At 40.6% G+C, this 25,113-nt stretch overlaps 1 protein-coding gene across 7 annotated transcripts in view; it reads right to left on the reverse strand.

The window, feature by feature from the left end:
* Positions 1-2,964: 2,964 nt before the first annotated feature.
* The window catches only part of SEMA6C (semaphorin 6C), a 232,948-nt gene continuing 210,799 nt past the window's right edge, over positions 2,965-25,113 (reverse strand). For 4 of the 7 annotated variants that reach the window (XM_073567003.1, XM_073567002.1, XM_073567004.1 and 1 more), the window contains 10 exons: positions 22,738-22,955; positions 20,762-20,893; positions 19,617-19,772; positions 19,240-19,413; positions 19,024-19,161; positions 18,007-18,084; positions 17,321-17,373; positions 14,483-14,533; positions 11,250-11,399; positions 2,965-7,712 (listed from right to left, as the gene is read on the reverse strand). In XM_073567003.1, coding sequence (XP_073423104.1) covers positions 6,463-7,712; positions 11,250-11,399; positions 14,483-14,533; positions 17,321-17,373; positions 18,007-18,084; positions 19,024-19,161; positions 19,240-19,413; positions 19,617-19,772; positions 20,762-20,893; positions 22,738-22,955 — 2,400 coding nt within the window. In that variant the 3' untranslated portion in view covers positions 2,965-6,462. The remainder of the gene's footprint in view (positions 7,713-11,249; positions 11,400-14,482; positions 14,534-17,320; positions 17,374-18,006; positions 18,085-19,023; positions 19,162-19,239; positions 19,414-19,616; positions 19,773-20,761; positions 20,894-22,737; positions 22,956-25,113) is intronic. The other 3 variants (XM_073567005.1, XM_073567007.1, XM_073567006.1) reach the window with 3 other exon arrangements.

The raw sequence follows: 25,113 nt of genomic DNA on the forward strand, positions 1-25,113 counted from the left end.
TCAACAATCTATCGCATCATCAAGAACTTCAAGGAGAGAGGTTCCCTTGTTGCCAAAAAGGCTCCAGGGCGCCCAAGAAAGACCAGCAAGCGCCAGGACCGTCTCTTAAAAGTGTTTCAGCTGTGGATCGGGCTACCAGCAGTGCAGAGCTTGCTCAGGAATGGCAGCAGGCAGGTGTGAGTGCATCTGCACGCACTGTGAGGCAGAGACTCTTGGAGCAAGGCCTGGTCTCAAGGAGGGCAGCAAAGAAGCCACTTCTCTCCAGAAAAAACATCATGGACAGACTGATATTCTGCAAGAGGTACAGGGAGTGGACTGCTGAGGACTGGGGTAAAGTCATTTTCTCTGATGAATCCCCTTTTCGATTGTTTGGGACATCTGGAAAACAGCTTATTCGGAGAAGACCAGGTGAGCGCTACCACCAGTCTTGTCTCATGCCAACTGTCAAGCATCCTGAAACCATTCATGTGTGGGGTTGCTTCTCAGCCAAGGGAATGGGCTCTCTCTCAGTCTTGCCTAAAAACACAGCCATGAATAAAGAATGGTACCAGAATGTCTTCCAAGAGCAACTTCTCCCAACCGTCCAAGAGCAGTTTGGCAATCAACAATGCCTTTTTCAACATGATGGAGCACCTTGCCATAAAGCAAAAGGTGATAACTAAATGGCTCAGGGAACAAAACATAGAGATTTTGGGACCATGGCCTGGAAACTCCCCAGATCTTAATCCCATTGAGAACTTGTGGTCAATCATCAAGAGACGGGTGGACAAACAAAAACCTTCAAATTCAGACAAAATAAAAGCATTGATTTTGCAAGAATGGACTGCTATCAGTCAGGATTTGATCCAGAAGTTGATTGAGAGCATGCCAGGGAGAATTGCTGAGGTCCTGAAGAAGAAGGGTCAACACTGCAAATATTGACGTGCTGCATTAACTCATTCTAACTGTCAATATAACCTTTTGTTACTCATAATATGATTGCAATTATATTTCTGTATGTGATAAAAACATCTGACAAACACACATAAAAACCAGAGGGCAGCAGATCATGTGAAAATATAATATTTGTGTCATTCTCAAAACTTTTGGCCATGACTGTATAAAAAAAAAAATTGACACTTTTTTTTTTTTTTACAGTTCTTTCCTGCTTTTGAGTACCCTAAAATCTGCGGTATGGCTGGTGATTCTGTTAGGAATGGGTCACCGAGGAGAAAAAAGCAAAACAAGCTAAGCCACAGAAAACCAGAGTGGTTGGTAACTATGCAGATTGCAGATACCTGATCTTACCACGCAACTAGCAGTAGCCGTGGAGCGTGCCCACGATGAACCTAGACGCCTCGTCACGGCCGGAGGACTACATAAGCCTAAAGCAGGAAAAGGGAAAACTAACTGCCCCAGTGCAGACCCCAAAGGAATAGATAGCCCCCACACATGTATTGACGGTGAAACAAGATGAAGGCACAAACACAGGCAGGAAAATAGGCTGAGCAAATGATGGGGACCAAACTAACTAGACAGGAAAGGAAAGGGAAGACACTGTCTGCAACTTGCAAAAAAACCTACAAAAATGATGTCCAACACTTCTGATAGCAAAATTAACCCTGAAGTCACTAGACTTCTCCCACTATATCAGCACTCTGAAATATTCTGAGACAGAGCAAAAAGAGACCGAACTAGTAAGGGACAAAAAGCCAATTGGCAAATACTGATAGATAAGAGTGGAAATTCAGCTCAGCCCCCAGCCGGGGCTGGCAGACCACACAAATAACTGAATAGACCAACAAAATAAAGTGTGAAAATTAGCAGAAAAAGTTAGCTTTAGATGACTGGAACAGAGCTGAAAACCAAGAGCTGACAAGCCAATCAAGAAGGAATCACCAGCAACTGAATAGGGCGTCGGCTGTCTTAAATCCAATCTGAGAATCCTGAGATCCAATCGTCATCCTCATTCTTAGGTGGCAGATCTCCACCTATCAAACCAGCCGCACCACCTCCCGTCACCACCAGAGGGAGTCCAGAAGGGGAACTCACAACTGGTGAACCAGAGAATGAACTCACAACAGACAGTATTATAGCACTTATATTCTTGTACATAGGAGCAGTATTATAGTAGTTTTATTCTTGTACATAGAGGGCAGTATTATAGTAGTTATATTCTTGTACATAGGAGCAGTATTATGGTAGTTATAGTCATGTACATAGGGGCAGTATTATAGTAGTTATATTGTTGTACATAGGGGGCAGTATTATAGTAGTTATATTTTGTACATAGAAGAGCAGTTTTATAGTAGCTATACTCTTATACGTAAGCGGCAGTATTATAGTAGTTATATGCTTGTTCAGAGGAGCAATATTAGGCTGTGTGCACACGCTGCGGATTAGGTGCGGATTAATCCGCGCAGATTTTGTAAAATCCGCAGGTGAAACCGCAGGTCTAAAGACCTGCGGTTTTACCTGCGGATTGCTCTGCGGTTTTGCCCTGCGGTTTTACCTGCGGATTGCTCTGCGGTTTTTCATCTCCTCAAATGGAGGAGATGGCAAACCGCAGGAGAATCCGCAGAAAGAATTGACATGTCAATTCTTTCTGCGGATTGAAAACCGCAGATAATCCGCGCGGAAAATTCCGCACCGTCTGCACTGCGGTTTTTGATTCCCATAGGGAATCATGGTACTGTACACCGCAGCAGAAACTGCTGCGGGTCCGCAGCGGCCGAAACCGCTGCGGAACCGCAGCAAAATCCGCAGCGTGTGCACACAGCCTTATAGTAGATATATTGTAAATAATAGGCAATGTGCGTAAATATGTATAATAAGCTATAACTTTTTTAGCTGCATTATTTAGAAACTTTCTTTCAAGAAGATAATTAAAGCGTTTTCTTGTTTAACTCACTTGTACTGTCACTACCTAATTTACGACTACACACTGAATTACCTACGTGGGAAACAGATGACAGCAGACATTACTCTTTTTTCTTTCTTTTTTTATTATTATATTTTATTTTATTTTTTTACAAATTTTACATTCACTGTCTTTATAAAAATGCAGATGATGTCAGTCAATACAGAAGGACAATGGGTCATTCAGGTCTGGAAAGTCGGACTTTTATGTTTATAATAAGGGGTGAAGGGTGCAATTGTGTGTAAGGATGAACAAGTCAGGAACCTGTCATTGACATTAATCTTACCTGATTAACTGAAAGATCTTCTGAGGGGGAGGATACCTTGCATGGTGCTTCCATATTTAGTCTCATGATCAAAATCAGTTAATTAACAATTGGTTAACACCCCGGTGAAGGTGAGAAACGAAAAAAAAAAGAAACTTGCATGTTAGGATGAAATCGCCGAGAAATTGGAGGCCACCACTGGTCTGTCTCCAGATGCCTTCTACCAGGGGCAACATTACAAAGTGACTCTTTTACCTTTGTGTGGGCACATGGTAAATTTTGAGTAGATCTTCTAAGGTGAAGTCACAGAATTTTTTTATTTTTAATGTTAATGACACTCCTGCTAGAATGGTGTCAACCTAGGCTATATTACTGGACAATTTAGTTTTTCCTCTGCTACATTCATCAAAGAAATATCCCAAAAAGTCCATGTGATGAGAAAACTAGTGGGTGAGGAGCTTAAAGAGGTTTTCTCATGAAGTCCGAGCATCAACCGCTCTGGTGGTCCAACTTGTCAAATCATCACATGGTTGGCCATTCATTTGAATTTGCTATGTGCCGTACTATATTTTTCCTTCAGTAGCCAACTAGATGTTATGAAGGCAACCCCTTAAACTGACCCTTAAACTATTCCTTCACTTGGCATTGCCGTGGCTAGTGAAGACATCAGAAAAAAAGAATTGGCTGTAATTTTTTTTAAAGCATTTTAAAAGTGTTGTATGTGTCGATGTTTATGCGGGGATTTAATTGGGTATGAAGGAAAATGTTGGCGCGCACGTATGCGATCTTCAGAGTTTGTCACTCTAAATAGTAACTTAATTAATTCACATCTCACATTTTATGTAAAAATCAATTAGCACAAGACAAGCGGCCAATCTCTTTCTGGATAGACGCCAAAAAGTTTTTTAATTTATTTTTCCAGCTTTTCCTAACATCTCCATTTCAAGAGCTGAGCAGCTGAACTGTGCCACACTTATCGACAGGTCAGGTGTGACATTGCTCCATTTAGTTTGATTTTGCTAAGTAACATGTGAGGCGCTAGTAGTTGAATCTTTTACAGAAAAATTAAGTGGTTAGTATAAAGACAATTGTTTTCACACAAAAAAAATAGTTTTTGGATACTGGTAAAAAAATCCTGTGACTTCTAGGTAAGGCTACTTTCACATTTCCGGTTTTTCTCATCCGGCGTGCTGCGGCGAAAAGTTGTGAAACCGGATCCGGCAGCAGCCGTAGACACCGGATCATCATTTTTCACCGGATACGGTGCAGCCGACATTTAAAGTGACATTGCATGAGAAACCATGGATCCGGAGGTGAGAGAGAGCGGGGGTGAGAGAATGAATCTATATTCACATCTTCTGGGTATGCTTTTCTAGGGTTAATATTCACATCTTCCGGGCATGCACTGTTGTGAAAACCGGTCCGGCGCTTCAAAAAAACGTTGCAGGGAACAGTTTTTGCAGACGCCGGACAGGCAATGCGGCGATAATGAAAGTCTATGGTAAAAAAAAACGGATCTGGTGCCAACCGATGCCGGATCTGGATTTACAAAATTTCGCCAAAAGGTGCCGGATGATAAAAACCGGAAATGTGAAAGTAGCCTAATGTTTGCAAAGTGGAGATAGGAGGAAATAGGGCTTCATATTGTATTTTTAATGTAACCCTAATTCTAGTTCCCATCTCCATTAAAAACTGGAGTACCATATGCTGGTTTGCCGCAGCCCTCCTCTTACAATGCCTTGTAGATGTGGCCTCCCATTTTTTTCTCATATAGTACTTGTAGAAAGGGGAAGCCATGAACAGGTTCACACCATCCATAAGGTAGAGATTAAACCCTCTTTTTGGCCCCAGTAGTAAACACTGCTTTGCTAAAAACCTTGGTATAATTTTTCAGTAAGTTTTGTTTATGGCCAACTTCACTTGATCGTTGGAGGGGACAGGTGACCAAATGAAGGCCATATGGGATACATCGATGGAAAATATATTTTTTGGACAGAAAACATGAACTAAAGGAATATGGAAACTAAATCGGACCTTACAACACCCAAAGTCCTGAACTTGTAGTGTTCAAGTGGAGCACCCAAAAAGCACCCAAAAGATGATAACCACTCCGTGACAAAATAAATACAGACTTGTGTTGCTACAATCGCACTGTTCATAATACTAGATTGAAATAAGGCACACATGTACACAGACTATCCATTGAGCTAACTTGATTCAAACAAAGGCAGAGCCGCAAGGCCGAGAACCTCTTACTCTTCTCGAGGAACTTGACGACTTGGCCAACTCTGTTCAGACACTCGTTAAAAGAGGCAGTAGGTCAGAGCCCCGTTCAGTTTGAGCACACAGTGCTTATATCTTGGCTGGCATACATCACCCTGATCGTGAATATATAATGCTCATGTACAGTAAGTCACCAGGGATTTAAGGACAGCCGAGACGAGACAGTTGACTTGCGATACTGATAAAGTGAGGAAATCATAATATTGTGGGCCCCCATTTTTACCTAATCTTAAAGGTGAGAAGGTCACATTATAGCCTGCCTCAGGCACCAACATCTATTGCCCAATATGTTTCTTTTTTATCTATACATTTTCAGTAATATAGAAGTGAGTTTCTTGCCCCTACACAGTAGGGTATTAAACCTCCTTTTATATGGAGTTAGGTTGTGAAATATATATATTTATATCTTTATATATATACACACACACATGGATGTATATGTATATAAATTTACATTTGTTCTATTCCTCTTGAGGTATCCTTTCGTTGTATCCAACTGCATCCAAAAACATTTCCTCAACACATTTCTCATTAGTGGTATTTTACGGCTCAGGGACACAGATAAAGTCCATTGATTTGATCTGTCGCTTGGTATAATCTCTGATGTTACTCCAATGGTTAGCCCTCTCAATACTGTCAATTTTTGATGGACCAATCAAAGGTCATTGGATGTCAACGTAGGTCAACAGATCATGCTCTCCAAATAGAGGAAAACGGTGTAGTTAGGTAGAATACTTAAAAGTGAACAGCAGGTGACTCCCACCAAACAGAGTCCCACCATGGCTTCACATAAGGCCAGTTGATGGGGTGTTAGTGGCTTAGTACATCTTAACGCTTCCCACCACTCTCCAGTCCTTTCACACAACATTCCTGTTTGCTGGAGATGACTTGACATAGATGTTTTTGAAGCACTCATTTAGAGTTTTAGAACACCAAGGCAAATTTCAGACTATTTGTTTTCACATTTCTGAAGTTTGAAGAGTCTTTTGTTTGGTATAACTTCCAGAAGTGATCATTAATACTTAAACTGGTTTCCCTCCTTTACTGGGGAAGATGGCAAGAACAATGGGTTTGTAGACATCTCTGGTCTCAAAGATAGGGTTCTTTTCACCATACTCCTCTGCATTGGGGTTTGCTCTGTGTAGCTGTGTTGGCGAGATAGAAAAACACTGTGGCTATCCATGGGCACTGGGGTGCCTGTTGAATGCATCCTTGTGAGGAGAGGAGGTGGATGTTGTCTGCTACTTTGTCCTAGGCTATGCTGCCTTGAAACTAATGGCCCTCCTGGACCTATGTTCATGAGCTTGTGCCCAGAGGATAGAGAATGTCTCTGTGATGGGTGTCTAGATTGTATTTCCAAACATGACTGAGGGGTAACATCTGGTGGAATGTCCAGTCTCCTGGGCAGACTGTCTCTTGGAAGCGTTGAGGAGCTATAGTAAGGAGCACTTTCAGTGTCGGGAATTTGGGGTTGTACTCTGTTCATGAATGATACAGGGGAATGAGGACTGACGGCTTGTGGGCTTAATGCCATCATTCCTGACATTTTTCTTGGTGACCCTCCACCTTCTGGAAGGTGTTTTAGAAGTTCATCAAGAGTTGTCATCTCACCACCTTTTGGAAGATAACACTGCGAATGACGATTCAAAGCCCTTTCAGAGTTGGGTATCTTTTTATCATCTGCATAGCTAGAAAGAGGTTGGTCATATCCATGCATGCTGCTTGGTAGGACCAGAGTACTAGGAAACTGGAATACTTGGGAGTTTGAAACAGGGAAATGAAAAACGGGGCTCTTGCTTTGGATCTCTTTAGCATTATTACAGTTCTGGTTTCTTTCCCATTGGTTCTTAAAGGCTTTGAGGTTCTTCATTGGCAGTTCTGGCGTGGACTCTGGGGTCGGAAGACCCTGAAGCTCCGGATGTTCCTTGCCTCCAGCTTTGGTAGTCTCTGTCGGCTGCTCTTTGTCACCGTGAAGAAGAGTGGTATAGAGTTTAGGAGAAGTTGCTTCCATCATCCCTTCCTTGGACTGACTGTCTAGTAGGCCATTCATTTTTGCCAAACTCCTCAGGGAAAGTGGTCGTTGAAGATTGGATTCTGGATCCTTAGTATTGTGTTTGTTTTTCTGGAACATATGGTTGCAGTAACAAGACACAAACAGTCCAGAGAAGATTGCTCCAACCACAAAAGCTACAAAGACACATCCGATAAGGAAAGTGAAGTGTACCGTCTTGGTTGAATCTTTTCCCATGACCTCCTGATGTTTACCTTCAAGAGAATGGAGAAATATATCATTTAAATATTATTGTAATTTGACAAGACTCACCTTCTGGCCCTCATATCAGCCAAAATTATATCAAATTTGGTATGTGAGCATTGTATAGTGGTATTTATTAATGCATGGTGTGATTTTATAGGCTTGCTAGCAAGTCAACGTTTTTGACCATTGTATGCCGCTGTTATTTTGATACTGCATGATGGTTAAACGAAGTCATGGTATTATTTGTACACTGTGGATGGGAAGTGCACACAAACTGTACCGCACATCATCCAACATAAGGCATGTTGCCACCCAACCTCAGGCACATGACCTGCAACTGCAAATATTCTCCTCCACATTTATAGTCAAAATAATAGCCATAAGTCCTTTCACAGATAACTCTAATGCTGCTTGTTTCTGTTACAGTCTAGAGTTGTTCTTCATTTTTTTTTATTCAAGTAATATTTAAAAATGCAGCCAAGGCTCTACACTTGTTCCAAACTTTCAGTGTCAAAACCAAAAGTTTGTTTATCAAGAAAACATAGAATCGAGTTTAAAATTCTGCTCAGGTATATAAAAAACCTCCACAAAACCTTGTCTGCTCCTTTGAGATTGGAAGAAAACACAACAAACGACGAAAGAACAGCCAAGGGTCCAATTATCCGTACAGTCTCAGAGCAGGGTTTCGGTGCAGTGCAATGTTTGAAGTCAATAATGATGACGGTGGAAAGTAGTCCTACAGCGGAACTTAAAAGCTAAACTAAAAAACAATTAAAATGGGGTTGCTAATTCAGAGGGTGAGATACTTACATAAATCAGGTGATCATAAGGTATGACTTTTTTTTGTAGGTTACACTTTTCCTGCCCCAAAACCCTACCATAATTTGAAAGTTGTTATACTTGCACAATTTGTTTAAGCAAACTTGCTTGTCTTTCTCAACTTTAGGTAGGCCAAAATATAATTTTATATTTGCTTTAATAAGTTCATATATGATTGAAAGTTTCAATGCTTAGTCTAAACCACAGGGCTAGGCTACATAACTAGGATGGCCAATCCTGGGTCAAAGCAAAATCTAAAATAATTCTAATTACCTTTTTCATAAATTAGCACTGAAACCATACTTTGCAGGTTCCGAAGGTTCAGAGCATGATTTCTCTTTTTTGCTGGTTATATACTATATAGAACTTTGAGTGAAAAAGGGCCATTGAACAGTAGGAAAATCTCTGTCTCAATGCCCCTTATTACAAGTCCCTTGTACATTTCATTGAGTCCTTTTATAGAGTTGAGTAAGCTAATAATCTGAGATGGTTCTTCTTGGTGACCTGAAGGTTCTTTGAACATCTCCTCTAAGAAGCATTGTCCCACCAATTACATTCTCTGCTTTTCCTCTAGCTCTTGTGTCTGACTCATGTCGCAAGAGAGACCAAAGTGACGTTTCAGTAGAAGAAGCTGCAGAGTCGCATCAGACATCAAGGAGCTCTGAAAATCTATGCGATGTGCCATTCAAACCTCCGAAAAAAAAAGTCTCAGTCATTGTTGTGTTAGCTAATGTAACCGGCATTCATCCCTAAAGACTGCCTGGCATGAGCCGAGCCCTAGACCCGAGACAACTTCATTCAAACTAGCGAGTGCTGAGTATTAGTAATGGAATGAAAGGCGGGAGCCAATCAAGCCGGAGCACGCTCAGCTGCCGAGAGGTAATGAGCTCTCTCCTTCAAAGCTATGACAGAAGGTAGGGCAATCACAAAAACTAATACACCACTTTTATAATTACACACCGACTCCAGCATGACTCCCTCTAATTTTTCAACACTTGGAATTGTTACATTTTTTTTCCCAAAAGCTTTGACGTTCTTGGAGTAATTTCCTTTACAGAAAGTGTCGGGAAATTGCATTTTCTTTGTATCCTATTCTAGAATCAATTATTTGAACCTAATTCATGCCGAGGTGAGGACCGGGGACCAAGAGAGAGATAATTATTTCTCAACTTCAAGATCTATGAATAATCGAAAAGGTTTTATTTTTCTACATTTTCCCCCCTATTTGCTAAAGATTGATGAATTTCAGAGTCCTCTGCTGGTATAGTATCTCTGAGACAGGTATGAACAGACTAGCTCTATATTTACTTTGCTAGCAGCGGGAATGTGGTTGAGTTTCAGTGACAGAGATTATTTTTTTTGCCAATTCTGTAAAAAATTTCATATTTGTCATCATTTGTGATGTAAAATAACTTGTTAGCTGAAGCTTATACTCATATGTGCCAAACAAGTTACAGCTCAAGAAAGGGGGTTTGAAGAATATTTAAACAGAAGTGACAGAGAATAGATTGTCAGTCTTCCACACCTTTGCAAAACAGAACCTTTTCCTCAGGTATATACATAAGTTTAATGCCAATAATGAAATTTGAGGACTTTCCTAATAGTTCTATTTGCACTGTGTTGGAGAAAACCACATTTTAAAAGGAGAATTTTACAAAGTACCAAAAGGCTTGACATGATTTGGAGCTTTGAGCCTCACAATTGGTTGCTTTCGGTCTACCTTGAAGATTAAAGTAGAGACTAAGACCAGTTTCTCAGATTGTTGTCAGAACACCAGACCTCTTTCTGCTGGTCAAAAATTGTATCCTTCCTTCTGTTTACACATAGCTTAAGGACCAAAAATGGAAGCTTGACAACTTTCCCTTTTGTCTTATGTGCCTCATCAAAGAGGAACTCTATCCAAGACCTAAACACTTGACCTTAGTTGGAGCTTTCAGCCTCACAATTGGCTTCTCTGAGCTTTTTAGGAAGCAGAGGTCTATTGGCTCTGTAAGTAATAAGCTTTTTGGCTACCAAAAGTGACCGAGAATGGTTTCTCTAATGGTTGTTAGACATCTGCCCCTCTTTTTGCAAATCAAAAATGGGACCTCTTGTGGATCCAGAAGAAGTTGCCTTAGTAGTAGGGGCTAGGAGATCTGCAACTTTTTACTGTTAGAAAAAAGGACAACTTTAGGATTTACACAAGGAAAAACAGAGAAAGTCTAGGGGCTGTCACTCCTGAAAACGCCACCCAAGGGGCCGTTATGTAAATTAAGTGATCAGGGTAAATCATTTCAAGTAATATCCCCTTTAAAAAGGAGCGTTTTTTACATTCTGATAAGGAACAGTTAAGAATTCAGTTCCTCTAGGCAAAAAAAAACTATTGGCACCCCCTATGTCTCATACTACATACTTTATATTTGTGATGTCTTCTAGAAAATATAACTTGATGAATTAGACAAGTAATAACACAAACACAATTATCACATGTAACGAGAGCTTTGCAGTCTCATGCACGGTCCATGCACTGCCTGCCACAAGCACTCTCACAGGCAGTAGATATCTAACAGGACACGATGGACAAAGCAGATGTTAAGCCTTGCATCAAGGAAAGGTGGAAGGGACGTGGCTGAGAAAGAGGATGCGTCACTGTGGGTACAAGCCAGGACAAACCTATAGCATCTAGATGTCTCTGTTAATTAATCTACTAAGAGCCTAGGGCTGCAAAGAACGAACATCCCTCTTACCCTGGGTTTTTAGATTGTGCCAGGCAGAACGTTGGTAGTAACCGTCTGATGTCACGCCTGGCGGGGCGTAGTGAGGCCAGCCTGGGTGAGTCACTTCCCCAAGGGAGGCAACACTGGCAATGGAGATGTCTCTGCTGGGCGGGACTTTCCCTGCATTACCAGCAAGAAATAAAACATAATAAAACAAAGGCAAAGGCAATATCATCAATAGCGGTGAATAAGGTGAATCATCGGGGGGGGATGAGCGGAGCAGTGAGGGAAAAGCGGTGGTGGGGGTGGGGATCTGGTTAATGTGACAGTTGCAGAACACCATTCAGTGTGGCTGAACAGCTAAGTAACCCAGTGTAAGAGGAGACAACTGAATCATTACTGTCCTATTGAAAGGGCTACCAGGGTATTGAGCTAATTTAAAGGATTACTCCATAATATGGAGCAAATAGGCTATGTGCTGTGATTAACTCTAGCAAATCAAAATATTACACTTATTGATGACTGTTATCAATACTGATTGGAAAAATCAACCAGAAAGATGTCAGATCTCCAACCAAAAGCCCCACCCCTTTTCCTAACACACAAAATATGGCATGCAAACATATGGACAGTGCAGAAATAGGGACATTAATACACTTAACAATGGTCTCGACTTTTTATTAACAAATCCAGACATTAACATTTCAAGCATACTCCTATGCTCTAATCAATGCTCTTAAAGGAGCGGCAGCCCGAAAATTTAGATTTGCAGAAAATATTTTTATGAATTTAGTGTATTTTTGCCATACATCTATGGCTATGCGGGAAGATAAATGGAGAAAAAGCACTGTGTACAGACATATAGGCTTCTGAATTGCAGCCCCTTGGTCAGTCACAAGGTGGCAGGGATACTCTGAATTCCAAATGCCACGATAATAAGAGAACAAATCGGCAGAAAATGATATAATTTATTTATTAGTCTATACTTTTTAAAGATTTTTTTTAACACAAAACGAATAGAAAAACATAAATAGTTTTACGCCGTTAAATCATTTTAGGCTTTTTATCCTCTAAGTGGTCTAATTCTATGTCAAGAAATAAATGTCTTCTTATAAAATATGTTTTTAATTTACCGAGACCAATGGTTTATTATTATCATTATTCATGTATGCCCACCATCCAGTACAAATGTCTTAAACTTTAACCCCCAGCTTGTAATTCTTGCTTTTTTATTAACATTTTAAAATATTTTTGTAGGAGGTTTTTTTTTTTTTTTTTAACAAAAACTTAATTTCATACAATATTGCATTTATAATTTAGGTGTAAAGTGAAGAATAGGAAACAAAATGGGTGGAGAAAAGTGGAGGTAGGGGTGGGATATCCGGTTAATGTGACAATTAAAACAGCATTCAATGAGGCATTAAAATTAATAGTAAAAAAGTTTTAGAAACAAGACTTATCTTGTATTTCTTTGTTTTGTTTAATTGAAATCCTTAAATGTAAAAGTAGATTTCTGTTTACAAATTATTTTCAAGTAAGCAGTACAATTCTATTTTTTTTTTTTTAGAATTTGTTTTTATTCTTCCATATGTTTCCCCCTCCACTTTTATACCTTGTGTAAGGAAAACCCTGAGGCTGTACACCATTTAGACTTATTTGCATTTGTGGGCCTTTTCCTACTTTCTGGATACTATGCATAAAATGTATGCTTTAGATACACTCCTAGTTTTTTAAAAAAGGGATTTGAAAAAAAACCAATAAAGTATAAAGTAAAAAAGTTAATAACAACTAAAGACTAGAGAGGAAAAAATTGAAATCTGTATTTTCTTACGACATGAGGAACATAGTCTATAAATTAGAAAACTCCTTTCCCTTCTTGGTTTTCTGTTGCCGGGGGTAAAATCTTGACATTCATTCCGGTTTGGTAACTTTCCACTGATCTGATGGATGTTTTTTTCTCTCTCCCTATGTATGTCACACTTCAGTAAATCTTTCCATCTGACAAACACCCCTCTCTGGAGTGACAAATCCGAGCTTAAAGCAAGACGTCTTAAAGATACAAGATGGGACCCGCTGTTAAATTAATGATATACCGTCTAGTCTAATCCTCACGGTAACACTTCGACATTGACTCCTCTTCCCGCTTAAATGATCCCCGTTTTAGTAAAGTGTCGCCGGTTCACAAATTAATTCTTCTGAATTTTTCTTTTTTTCTTTTTATCAAGTTAAAAAAATAATAAGACCTAATTAAAATGTCTTTTCTTTATCTTATCCGACACTTCTCTTGAGAATTAATTTACATGGACAGGCAGTAATAGGCTGATAATGTTAAGAAATGAAAGAGCTGGTAATGAAGACAAGGAGTATGTTATATGAGATGTGGACTAAAAGACATCTCATTGGCAGATAATGCCAAAAATGTAACTTTCCCCCCCAAAAAAAGCTAAAAACATATAAAAATTAAAAAGAAATAAAAAGATCCCTCTTGCCATTTTATCCTACAAAACAAATTTTTCAATCTACTTTCTTAGCATTTCTCTTTTTGAGAATGTACCTACCCTCCTCCCACCTCATTTTTTTATTTGAATTGGAAAAATGTTGTTAAATTATTATTTTTTTTGCCAATTATCATTTCTTGTGAATGAAATCTAAAAATGTTAACAATAAGGTTGCAATAATACAAAATCACTGACCAACACACAAGAAGCATGACCCTTATTTCACGACTCTAACGTATCTTACAAATCTTCGTACAGTATTGTATGTCGCCCTCGGAAGCATATTTATTGGGCAGCATGGCTAATGTTTTTGCTCATAAATGCTGTATAAAATCTATTTCAAGGCAAAATATAGGCTCTGTAGACTTCAATGGGGACCTCATTATGGCTCTGGATACATGGATACACTGTGCCACCATGTTCCTAAGGTCTGAAATAAGGAAAATAGTCTATGGGATGAATGATAGCAAGCTGGTAAAATTTTGGAAATTTGTTAAAAGCAACAAGTTGCAACGTTTTTGGTCTTACGGCCATTGGAAATTTTTTTAGACCATGTGTGACCTGCAACATACACAAAAGTTGAACAATAAAACTATGACCAGCTTGGCCAAATGGCTTACAATGGTTTCAAACCCACTTTGGGTGATCAAATTGTTTGTGAAAAACCATGTGAATGACATGAGGCAGAAAGCAGTGGAAATGATGGGATATGGGCAGGGAAAGGATGATAGAAGGTTTGGAAAAAGAAAAGCACAAGAAAGTTACCATAAGAAGAGTCACCTTCTATGTCTGTACTTCCCGAGGAGGTGACAACATCTGGAAGGGAGACAAAACAAAAAAAAAGATCAATTTAGAGATCGAGAAAACGATCAATCAAAAATGACCAGGGAGGACTATTTTTTATTTTTGCTAGTTTAAAGGTTTACATTTTTATGTACAAAGTCAACATTTTGGATCAATTTAGAATTTTCAGTATGTATGTAGATAAATAGAAAAAATAAGAGATAATGAAGAAATAATTTAGAGAAATTAATACAATTTTGAAATGAAATAGTTATAGACATAATGAAAATAAAATCACAAGGCGATCACAGTCTCTGATCAGGGAGCCTCATGGTTCCCAATGCACAATAACAAACAGTATCATAACATTCGTGGGTCTTAAGAACAGCGCGTTTCGCAGATTTCCTTAAGTCAATAAGCTCAGTGTGAGTCAGGAGCCGGCGGTGAACAATCATCCTCTGTAGTGAACTCATGATCCACTCTGTGAGGTTGCAAAACATATAACAATCTTATCTTCAGGACTACAATATGTCCTTTACTGTCCTTAGAGTTTTGGATATAACGATTCTTTTTAGTTCTCCCTCATTTTTCATATAAACAGAATGGAGGCCTGGGTGGGAGGGGGTGTAAAGTTTCACTCTATGGCTTAAGTCATGTTTTAATTTTCATATCATGCTACCTTATTAGTGTTACCCTGGAATTAGACATATTAATGGTGCCGTGGTCTAGAAGAGGTCAATTATTTACCAAATGTTGCCTGCTCGAAAACTACACAGATCTGCATCACATTAATAATGCTATTTTCAAAAGGTTGGGGTTACGGTATCTAATACATAAAAAAAAATCTATTTACAGTGGTTGTTCAGGACAGTCATGATCATCATGATCACCTATACTCTTAAAGAGAATCGCAGCTGAGCTGCAGTGCCCGGGAATATAGAGCAGTGTGGTACTGGATTGTTAGACAGTTTACATCCAGATACCACTGGAGCTGATAACAGCTGATCAGTGAAGGTGATGAACCCACACCGATCTGATATTGATAACCTATCCTAAGATAAGGTCTTTGTCCATGGAACAGCAGAGGTCATCTATTTACCAATTGGTGCCTGCTTGAAAAATGAATACAGATCTGCTTCTAACAACAGGTCATCAATATCACAGTCTGATCAACCCCTTTAAGGTCTTGACTACCTCTAGTATGCTGTATCTGGAGGTGACCACACCCATTTCAATTTAAACCACACCCCGTTTCAAATCTGAGAGTCGGCACAATCAAATCGATTTGCTTACACGAGCATTATGCTATGTTCACGTCTATGTTGAGAGCTCTGTTGCCAAATATTATCATATGGCGCTAATTTTGGTGTCAAAATGGGAGACACTTAGGAAGAACCTGACCCCATTGATTTACACACAGTGCATGGAGACAGATCTGACTATAGTCTAGGTTTCCATTAGTTGCCATCTACTCTTCCATTATTATATGGTTAATTTATTATCAATCTCAGCCTACTTATCCGAAGGAAAACAAAATGCCAACTTTTTATTCACTTGAATTTCCCTTTTAAGAACATTTAACTTTCTGATCTTTAATGACCAACAGAAGAAACTAAAACAAAGATGGCTGATACTATAAAAGCAGATAAAGCTCCGTAGCTCAATGTAAAAAATTAATGCAACCTTAAGGACAGATAATAAATAACGGCAACATTGGACTGCAGAATAATAGCTACTGGTCAGCATTTGTCTTGTAAATGTCAGGATTCATAATGGGATCTTTACTTTGCAGCATGGTTAGGCGGTATATATTGACTTTATTAATGTGGAGTCCTGTAATGTGCCCAGAAGTCTTCGAACGTAGTGAATTATGAGATTGGGAATCAGACTAGAGGAAAATCCGCAAGTTAATATACAGGCAGCTTCATCCCTTCTGCCTCAATGGGGAGCCCAATCACTGAAGCTTCCTGCCGAGACATGACTATCTGTAGGGCACACATTTCACGACTGCCAAATCAGCTGCTATGCAACATGACTTTCATGTCCGACAAATAATCTCGTCATGCTTACTGCAACCCCCATGAGTTCTTCTTATTACGATGGATGTATTAACTTTTATCTGGCACCAAGTCCAACCATAGATGGCTGTACCATGCTGACTATTTTTGCAGCCACTTAATATGGTGGGTCACTCATCAAAGGGATCAGCCAGTCTTCCATGCCTCAAGAGTAACTAACCTTTTCTTTAATTATCCATCAGTCATTGAAAGTTATTAAACTTTGTGATATACTCCATTACTTGATTTTGTTTCTTTCTCTTTGAAACTCCATGTTGAAAGTGTTGTTTTACCTGCCTAGTTTAGCCTCCTTAACTAGCTGCTTTGAACTGCAGAGCTAATAAGAATCTGTACTCAATTCCTATTTACAAACACTTATCCAGCTTCTCTGCTCCCCTCCACCATTCTCCCACTATTGTAAATAGTGTCTGAGTATAAATAGATTCTTGCTGGAGCAGCAGTTCAATGCAGCTGCTAAAGAAGCCTGAACTAAACACCTAAAACAGCACTTTCATGATGGCATTTGAAAGAGAAGGAAGCAAGACACAGTAATGGAGTTTAATACAAAGATTTGTAAGTTTGTAAAGGCTGATCAATAATTAAATAAAAAAGAACGTTTAGTTACTCTTGAAGCATATTCGACTGTTCCATATTAGGCTGTTACACCATGGGTTCACTTCTGTGCCCCATAGTAATGTAGATGCCTGTCCTTGAACTGCCTCTAGTCTTTGATAGAGAAAATTTGAGAAAGTGTGTTGCTCACCTTGACAGTTGCCTCGATGCTTTGGCTGCTCAATATCTTGCTCAAATACAACTCTAGAAGTTAATAAAAAAAAGTATGTTGAAGAATATTACTGATGTTCTTGCAGGCAGAGACCATGGAAGGATGATATCAAATAAACCTTCTACAAATTAACCAGGTATGACCTTTTTGAAAAAGTCCAAAAACAAAAGATAAAGATGTCAAATAATAACCAGAAGGAAGGAGACCTTCCTGATACTGGCAACACAAGAGAAGTCGGGAAGTTCTGAAGAAAGATTGGAGATGTTCCCTCTTCCCTCAGCAATGTTGACAGAGTAACCAATAAACTTGAGGCCAAAATCCCACATTGGATTGTAGTTTCTCAGCACAATATTGCCATCTACATCATGCAGCATCTATATATGTAATTACACTTCAAGTCAGTTTTTATTGCTAAATTTTAATACTCCTGCTCAAAGAAATCATCTTAAGCATAATTTATGGGTTGGGAGGTTAAGACGGAGATCCCTTAATATTTATTTGAACAGATTATTCATATTTTAGGTGCATTTAATTAGATCTTAAGGGACAGACTACTTCATTCATTAAATGTTAATCTTCAGTTTGCTATAGGAGATTGGCGGAGATGTTCCCCTCCCCCGGTATGCACTGAGCTGTTATATAATGCATCTTTCATGTCATATTACCTTATGTCACCTCGGTAATTGGCACAGTTCCCTGATTTTAACCACACGCAGTAAGGATCTCTTGATGCCAGGCAACTTCTGCGGGAAGGAAAATAATTGACTTTGTATGTTACAACTTTTTTGGAATGGGGGTCTACGACATTTTCGGACCAGGTACAAGTCGATGAGAAGCAAAAGAGAACACAGTCTGTACGAGAAAGCCTAGAGCTAGGCACCATTCTTATCGAAAACCATCATAGACATCCTTATATCAGCGCCCCTGTAGTAACCACGCTTTGGCAGGCTTCCAAAGATCTGAGGCTTGAGTAGGATGCATTTCGCAAGAAAGCTTTTTCTAGCCTTCGATTGTCTCTTGGCTCCCATCGCAATAAGGAGCTAGCAAATTAAAGCTTTTCCCGTTCCACCACCAGAGCTGCAGCAGCGGGCATCCTGGGACCCCTTCAAACATTATTGCTCAGTTCGTAATAATGATGACTTTGTGGTAGGGTTATTCAGCCTGGCGTATTTACCCGCTGTCGGAAGGGGTGGGATTGTCTCATCGAGGGGCATGCAGAGAATGAATGACTAGCCGTGAATTGTAAGCTGCTTTGTTCTTGAGATGCACACATGTGATGTGACTTTATTAATGAGATTATTACAGAGCTGGTTCATTTTGCTATGAACAGAAGGGATTGTTTTTTCAACTGCTTCCAAAACTAGCGGGAACAATAGATGTGAATCGATTGTTACAATGAATACAGCCCACTTATGAAACACAAGTCATGGCTTTCCTTTCTTCTCTTCGTTATGGTCCATTCCCTTGATTGATGGAGCCCTGATTACAAGCAACATTTAACATCCTAGCAGAAAAATTGGTGGAGTATGTGGGCAAAGTTAACACAAATTGATGAAACTACCTAGAATCTTAGGGTCGAAGGCACGTGGAAGAATTTAGCCTCAGATGTGGGCAAAGCTTTGACAAAACCCAGAAATACCCCCTTTTCTTGATCAAACAACACCCGAGTCAATGTTACCTACCTCCTACAGGTCCCATATGATTCACATCGGCTGAGAGGAATACGAATGATACAGCTTGAAAAAGCTACAAATAGGGCGTTATTGTCTCGATCCAACTGCAATCCTAGGATTCTTCCATCGTCCATCTTCCCGCCGCACCTATGTTATACAATATTTCATTGTGTGGATTGCATAATCACAGCACCAAGAGCTGAAGTGAGAAGACCCAGCCCTTACCTGTCTTGGTTGTACACATTAAGTTCTTCCAGGAGGACAGTTTCCACTGTAGAATTTTCTGTAGTTCCAGTAAGAACCTTAAGAATTTTTCCATCTTCAGACCCTAAGAAGATAACTGTGTAATTTCCGTAAGGACCGGCTGAGGTGTCGGCAGCAATCTGTGTTAGCTTATATCTGGGAAATTAGAATATGGAAAAAGAAATAGAAGGAATCGCCTAAAATGATCTTTATATAGTAAGAGGCATAAAGGGCGTTCATCTTTTTGAGAAGGAGAATAAAATAAACGGTCATCATCTAAATTAATAGAATAACTCATTACTTTCTCTGTAGCGCCCTTCCTTTTAATTCTCCTTATAAGTTCATTAATTTCTCCGTACCTACTGGTCGTTTTTGTAAACCATGGTGTCTCTGTAATAGAAGGCACAGCCTCATCAACTAGAGGGAAAGATTTGATGAAGGAAAGGGTCTCATCTGGAAACTCATTGGATGCTTTGTAGGAAGCAGCATTGCCAAAGCCTGCACAACACCCGGGCCTGGAATGGAAAAGTAAAGTGGAAGGTAAAGATCTAGCTTACAAACTTCTATAAGGTCCAAGCTATAGATCTCTTCAAAACCTCAAATCATCGATCTCTTTGAAGGTACAGGCTAATCATATCCTCAGAACCCTAGCTATAAGTCACCTTGATGTCCTCGGTTATAGATATTTTCAAAGCCTCAAGCTATGAAAAGATAGCTCCTGAAAGCCTCTGCTACAGATCTCCTAAAATCTTCCAGTTATGGATCTCCTAAAAGCCAAAACGTATGGCTCTCTTTGAAGCTAGAAGCTAAGGATCGCCTCAAAATTCAAACTATGAATCTCATCAATGCTTTGAGACATAGGTCCTCTCAAAGCCTCAAATTATGGATCTCCTTAAAGCCACAAGGACTAACTAGCTTCAAAACTCAAAGCTATAGATCTTGCAGTAGCTTCAGGCTACGGATCTCTATTCTACAGATCCTTAGAGCTCAAAGAAGCCTCAAGATAAAGATTTCCTCAAACCTCCAAGTAATAGATCTCTTTGGATTTTCTATCTATAGATCTCCTCAAAGCTTTAAACTTTTTCCTAGTCTCAAGCTCTGTATCTCTTCGATGCCTTAAGTTACAAATCTCCTTGAAGTCACAAGCTACAGATCTACAGGAATCCTCAATCTTTTTAAAGCTTTATGGATATCTTTGAAGCCTCAAATTGTGGTTGTTTTTTCTAAAGACAAGATATGGATTTGTTTGAAAATTCTGTTTACGTATCTTCTAGAAACTACTGTACTTTAGGCCTCAAGTTAACAATCTCTTTGAAATTTCCAAGCCTCAAACTATCGATTTTCTTAAAGCCCTAAATTATGGATTTCTAAGAAGATTTAACCTCCTAGATGGATCTCCACAAAGTTCTCAAGTTATCGATCTCCTGAAGCCTCAATGTATGCATCTTCTAGACACCTCAGGCTCCGTCTCTACTTGTGTTTAGAATTCTGAGGCTGTACACACCTGGGGACTGGGACTTTATCTTCTGAAATTGAGGTCCAAGCAGATTCAGTGGTCTTTTGCTCCTTGAACTTCCCGTTAAAAACTTTCTCAATCTCATCCATGTAGAAAGAACAAACACCAGATCCGGTGATACTAGAAGAAAACAAGTTCTAGATGAATTAGATGAAGTGGGTTTCTGATCTTGATATCTACCATCAATCAAATAAGCCTCCACCTTAAATAAAAAGGATCTTTTAAGAAAAAATTCCTCTGTGGTTTACAGCTCGGTACGACACTGTGTTTGACATGGAGCCTCAAACCTTCCATGCAGAAACATTTGTTAATAAGGATTTCTGCCCCAATTATGGGCAGGGGTATTAATCTCTCATTTTAATGGCCCCTCTCCCTCATTGCCCATATGCTTAATGCCGTGTAGATGCTAATGTGTCTCCCGTCCAATAGCAACGCATCCCTGAAGATCAATTTCCTTTATGAGCAAATACATTCGCTGCCATGGAAAACATTGATATAAATGGATTTATTCCCTGCGTCTCCCAGCAGCCTCAGGGATGGAGTCTGCGGCCTGGAGAGGAAAGGAGGCCTCATTCTCTGGCACCTCACTCTGATATATTGCCCTCCATTACCTGCGGTTTCCTTCTTTATAACCTGTAATTTATCGCCTCCTCTTTATTACGTTTTGTCTAGCAGCCACAGAGTCGGCGTTAAATCTTCCTCTGAACTTTCCCAGTCACTTAATTTCTGTTTCACGGCCCTACCGGGCATCTCCGTACAGTTCTGTTTTGCTTACCTAATCCACTAATAGGGTCTATATAATGCTCCACTTTTCCTGGACGCGGTCGTATACTGTGCGGCCATTATTGGCGGCTGCCTATGCGCTCATGCAGCTTTCATGGCCCTCCGGGGAGTATCCATTAATATATAATAACCGGGCCGCAGGTGCGCGGAGGAAGAGAAGGCCCATGTGCGTCAGGAGCTATTACCAGCTTCATTATCTAGCCCCTTTTTTACGTGTCTAATGCTGTAGGCAGGATGCTTTATCTATGTCCTATCTAAGCTTATGTAAAAAAGCTTAAAGGGAACCTGCCATGTCCTGTGTAGCATGTAATCTGTCCACCGTGTGTTGTTAGTGATGCAATGTGCATCACTAACACATTTACTTAATTAAAACGGCACTGTAGTGATGTCCAAAAAGCACTTTAGTTACATGGTACCTGCTCATTTAATCACAGGGGTGGGCTTCATTTTTGTTCAGTCAGGGGGTCACCGCCAACGCAATTTGATTGATGTTCCGGGTGCGCCGTCACTGTAATCCGTTGCCAAATTCTGCACTTGCGCAGTGTGGCGCGGTGCTTGTGCAGTATCAAGCGGGCAGCTATGCTTGCGCAGTATGTAGCAAGTGCAGCTCCCTACTCGACACTGCGCAAGCATGGCCCCACACTCCACACTGCATAAGCGCTGCTCCACACTACACACTGCACAAGCGCGGGATTTTACAGGGGATTCGAACAACATCGGCACACCCGGAACATCTAGCAAATTGCGTGGGCAGCGACGCCCCTGACTGAATAAAAATAAAGCATACCCCTATGACTAAATGAGCAGGTATGATCTAACTAGGTAAAGTGCTTTTTGGACATCATTACAGCACTGTGAAAAAAACGTGTTAGTGATGCACTTTGGTTCGGGGGACAGTTTAGATGCTAAACATGACTTGACAGGTTCCCTGTAAAAGAGTAATCGAGAACTGAAAAAACAGTCTGCTTTCTTACAGGCACAGCGCACTTTATGTCAGCAGGTTGTATCTGGTATTGCCGCTCCATTGAATTTAAGAAATTTGAGCTGTAATACCAGCCACAACCTGTATAAAGGGGTGGCACTGTTTTCAGGGAGCTTTTAAAACCCTGTGCAGCTGGAGTTCCTCTTTATATACAGGCTCGGATTACCCATAGTGTATCACTGTTTCTTCCCCATCTCACCTATTGGCCTGGGTGCCGAACACTCCGATGACAGCGGGCCGGCCATTGATAGTCAGGATGTCGCTCATAGATTGGAGAACATCAAAGTAGAAGAAGGAATCACCGGGGACCGAGCAGTTGAGACGAGCTTTCAGGAAGGAGGTCCAGTACTTCTCCAGGACCCGAGGAGAACCGCCCATGTCGTTCTTACAGACTCTGGCCACCCGAGAAAATGTCACCTGGGGGGCATAACAGAGGCATTGTTGTGATGCCCAGAATGCAGATGAGAGTCCCCGGTCCTGGACACTTCTAGGCAGTGTCCTCATATTACTGCCATCTATCTTACATCATAATGCAGTGTAGTACCAAGATAACACAGCCATCTCCAGTTAACTTACTGGCATATGCATCTTACATACTAATACCAGAACATTACACAATACTCCTGTCATGTACATCGCACAAAATGCAGTCACAGAGTGCCAAAATAATACTGCCATATACAGCACGCATAATACCACCAAATGATGCCAAATAATACTGTCATATATAGCACATGTAATGCTAATAATACTGCTATATAGAGCACGCATAATACTGCCAAGTAATGCCAAATAATACTGTCATATATAGCACATCTAATACTGTCATGTAGTGTCAAATAATACTGCCATATACAGCACGCATAATACCGCCAAGTAATGCCAAATAATACTGTCACATATAACACATGTAATACTGTCATGTAGTGCCAGATAATACTGTCATTCAAAGCACACATAATACCCCCATTCAGTACTAAATATTGTCATACATAGCACACATAATACCATCATGCATTGTCAAATAATACTGCCATATAGAACATGCATAATACCGCTACATACAGCATGCATAATACTGCCATGTAGTGCTAAAGAATAATGCAAATACAGTAATATAATATCACTATCAAGTGACTAAATAATATGTCCCTATACAGCCCAGTGTATCAAAACTTCTCCTGAGCCCTGTATCTAATCTCATCTTGTGATACCATGATACCATGTACACAGCCATGTATCTAATCCTTTCATGTGTTATACTGTCTTCTGAGCCATATATCTAATCTGGCCAGCTGTGGATGTGTAATCTCCTAGTGGTGCAGCAAAGTGGCAGAGATGACAGTGGAGCTGCCAGGCAGGTGACAGGAGGGCTGCACAGTAATGATGTCACTGACAAAGCAGACAATAACTCTATAGCCCAGTGGCGTAGCGTGGGGGGGCGGCGCGTCAGCAGAAGCAATTCCTCTCCTCTGTGGGAGAAGCGCGGAGCCTGGACTCACTGACTGTACATTTCGGCCTGCGGGGCTGTGCAGTGAGGGGGTAATGTAATGCAGCCTCTTCCCACCCTTCCTCCATCCTTCTCCTCCACCTATCGGGAGTCTCTGTACCCCTGCTACCTAGCAGCTTCTCCCTCCTCTCCGCCTGGACCCTCAGTGAGCGGCGCTGCGCTGGGCAGAGGCAGTGCTGACGTCAGCCCCGCTGCACTGGAGGACTGTCATGGTGGGATGGTCGCGACTGCCAGGAATGTGATGCACACAAGGAGCCATGTTAGGAAGAGCCAAGCAGTGAGCTGGTGAGTGTGGGGCTGGGGTAAGGTGGTCTGCGGCTGCCCCCGGCAGCCCTGTGTGCAGGCAGCTGTCATCCTCATCACAGGCTGCGCTGGGTGTGTGTCTGCCTCCATTGTGTGCAGTTATGTGCCACCAACACCGCTGCCTGTGTCTCACCATGTGCAGCAGCGAAAGGATCTGTGCATGCAGCCACACTGTGTGTGTGTGTATGTACACTTATGTGTGTGTGTATGTACACCTATGTGTGTGTGTGTGTATGTACACCTGTGTGTGTGTATGTACACCTATGTGTGTGTGTGTGTGTGTATATACACCTATGTGTGTGTGTGTGTGTATGTACACTTATGTGTGTGTGTGTGTATGTACACCTATGTGTGTGTGTGTGTATGTACACTTATGTGTGTGTGTACACCTATGTGTGTGTATGTACACCTATGTGTGTGTGTGTGTATAAACACCTATGTGTGTGTATGCCTGTGTTTGTGTCTGTTTGTGTGTATACACGTGTGTGTGTGTGTATGCCTGTGTGTGTCTGTGTGTGTGTATATACGCCTGTGTGTGTGTGTGTATACACCTGTGTGTGTGTGTGTACGCCTGTGTGTGTATACACCTGTGTGTGTGTACGCCTGTGTGTGTGTGTCTGTGTATATACACATATGTGTGTGTGTATGCCTGTGTTTGTGTATGCCTGTGTGTGTGTGTATACACCTGTGTGTGTGTGTGTGTATATACACCTATGAGTGTGTGTATGCCTGTGTGTGTGTATGCCTGTGTTTGTGTATGCC

Source organism: Dendrobates tinctorius, unplaced genomic scaffold, assembly GCF_039654945.1.
Source record: "Dendrobates tinctorius isolate UK_male_01 unplaced genomic scaffold, ASM3965494v1 ptg000019l, whole genome shotgun sequence".
Lineage (NCBI taxonomy): Eukaryota > Metazoa > Chordata > Amphibia > Anura > Dendrobatidae > Dendrobates > Dendrobates tinctorius.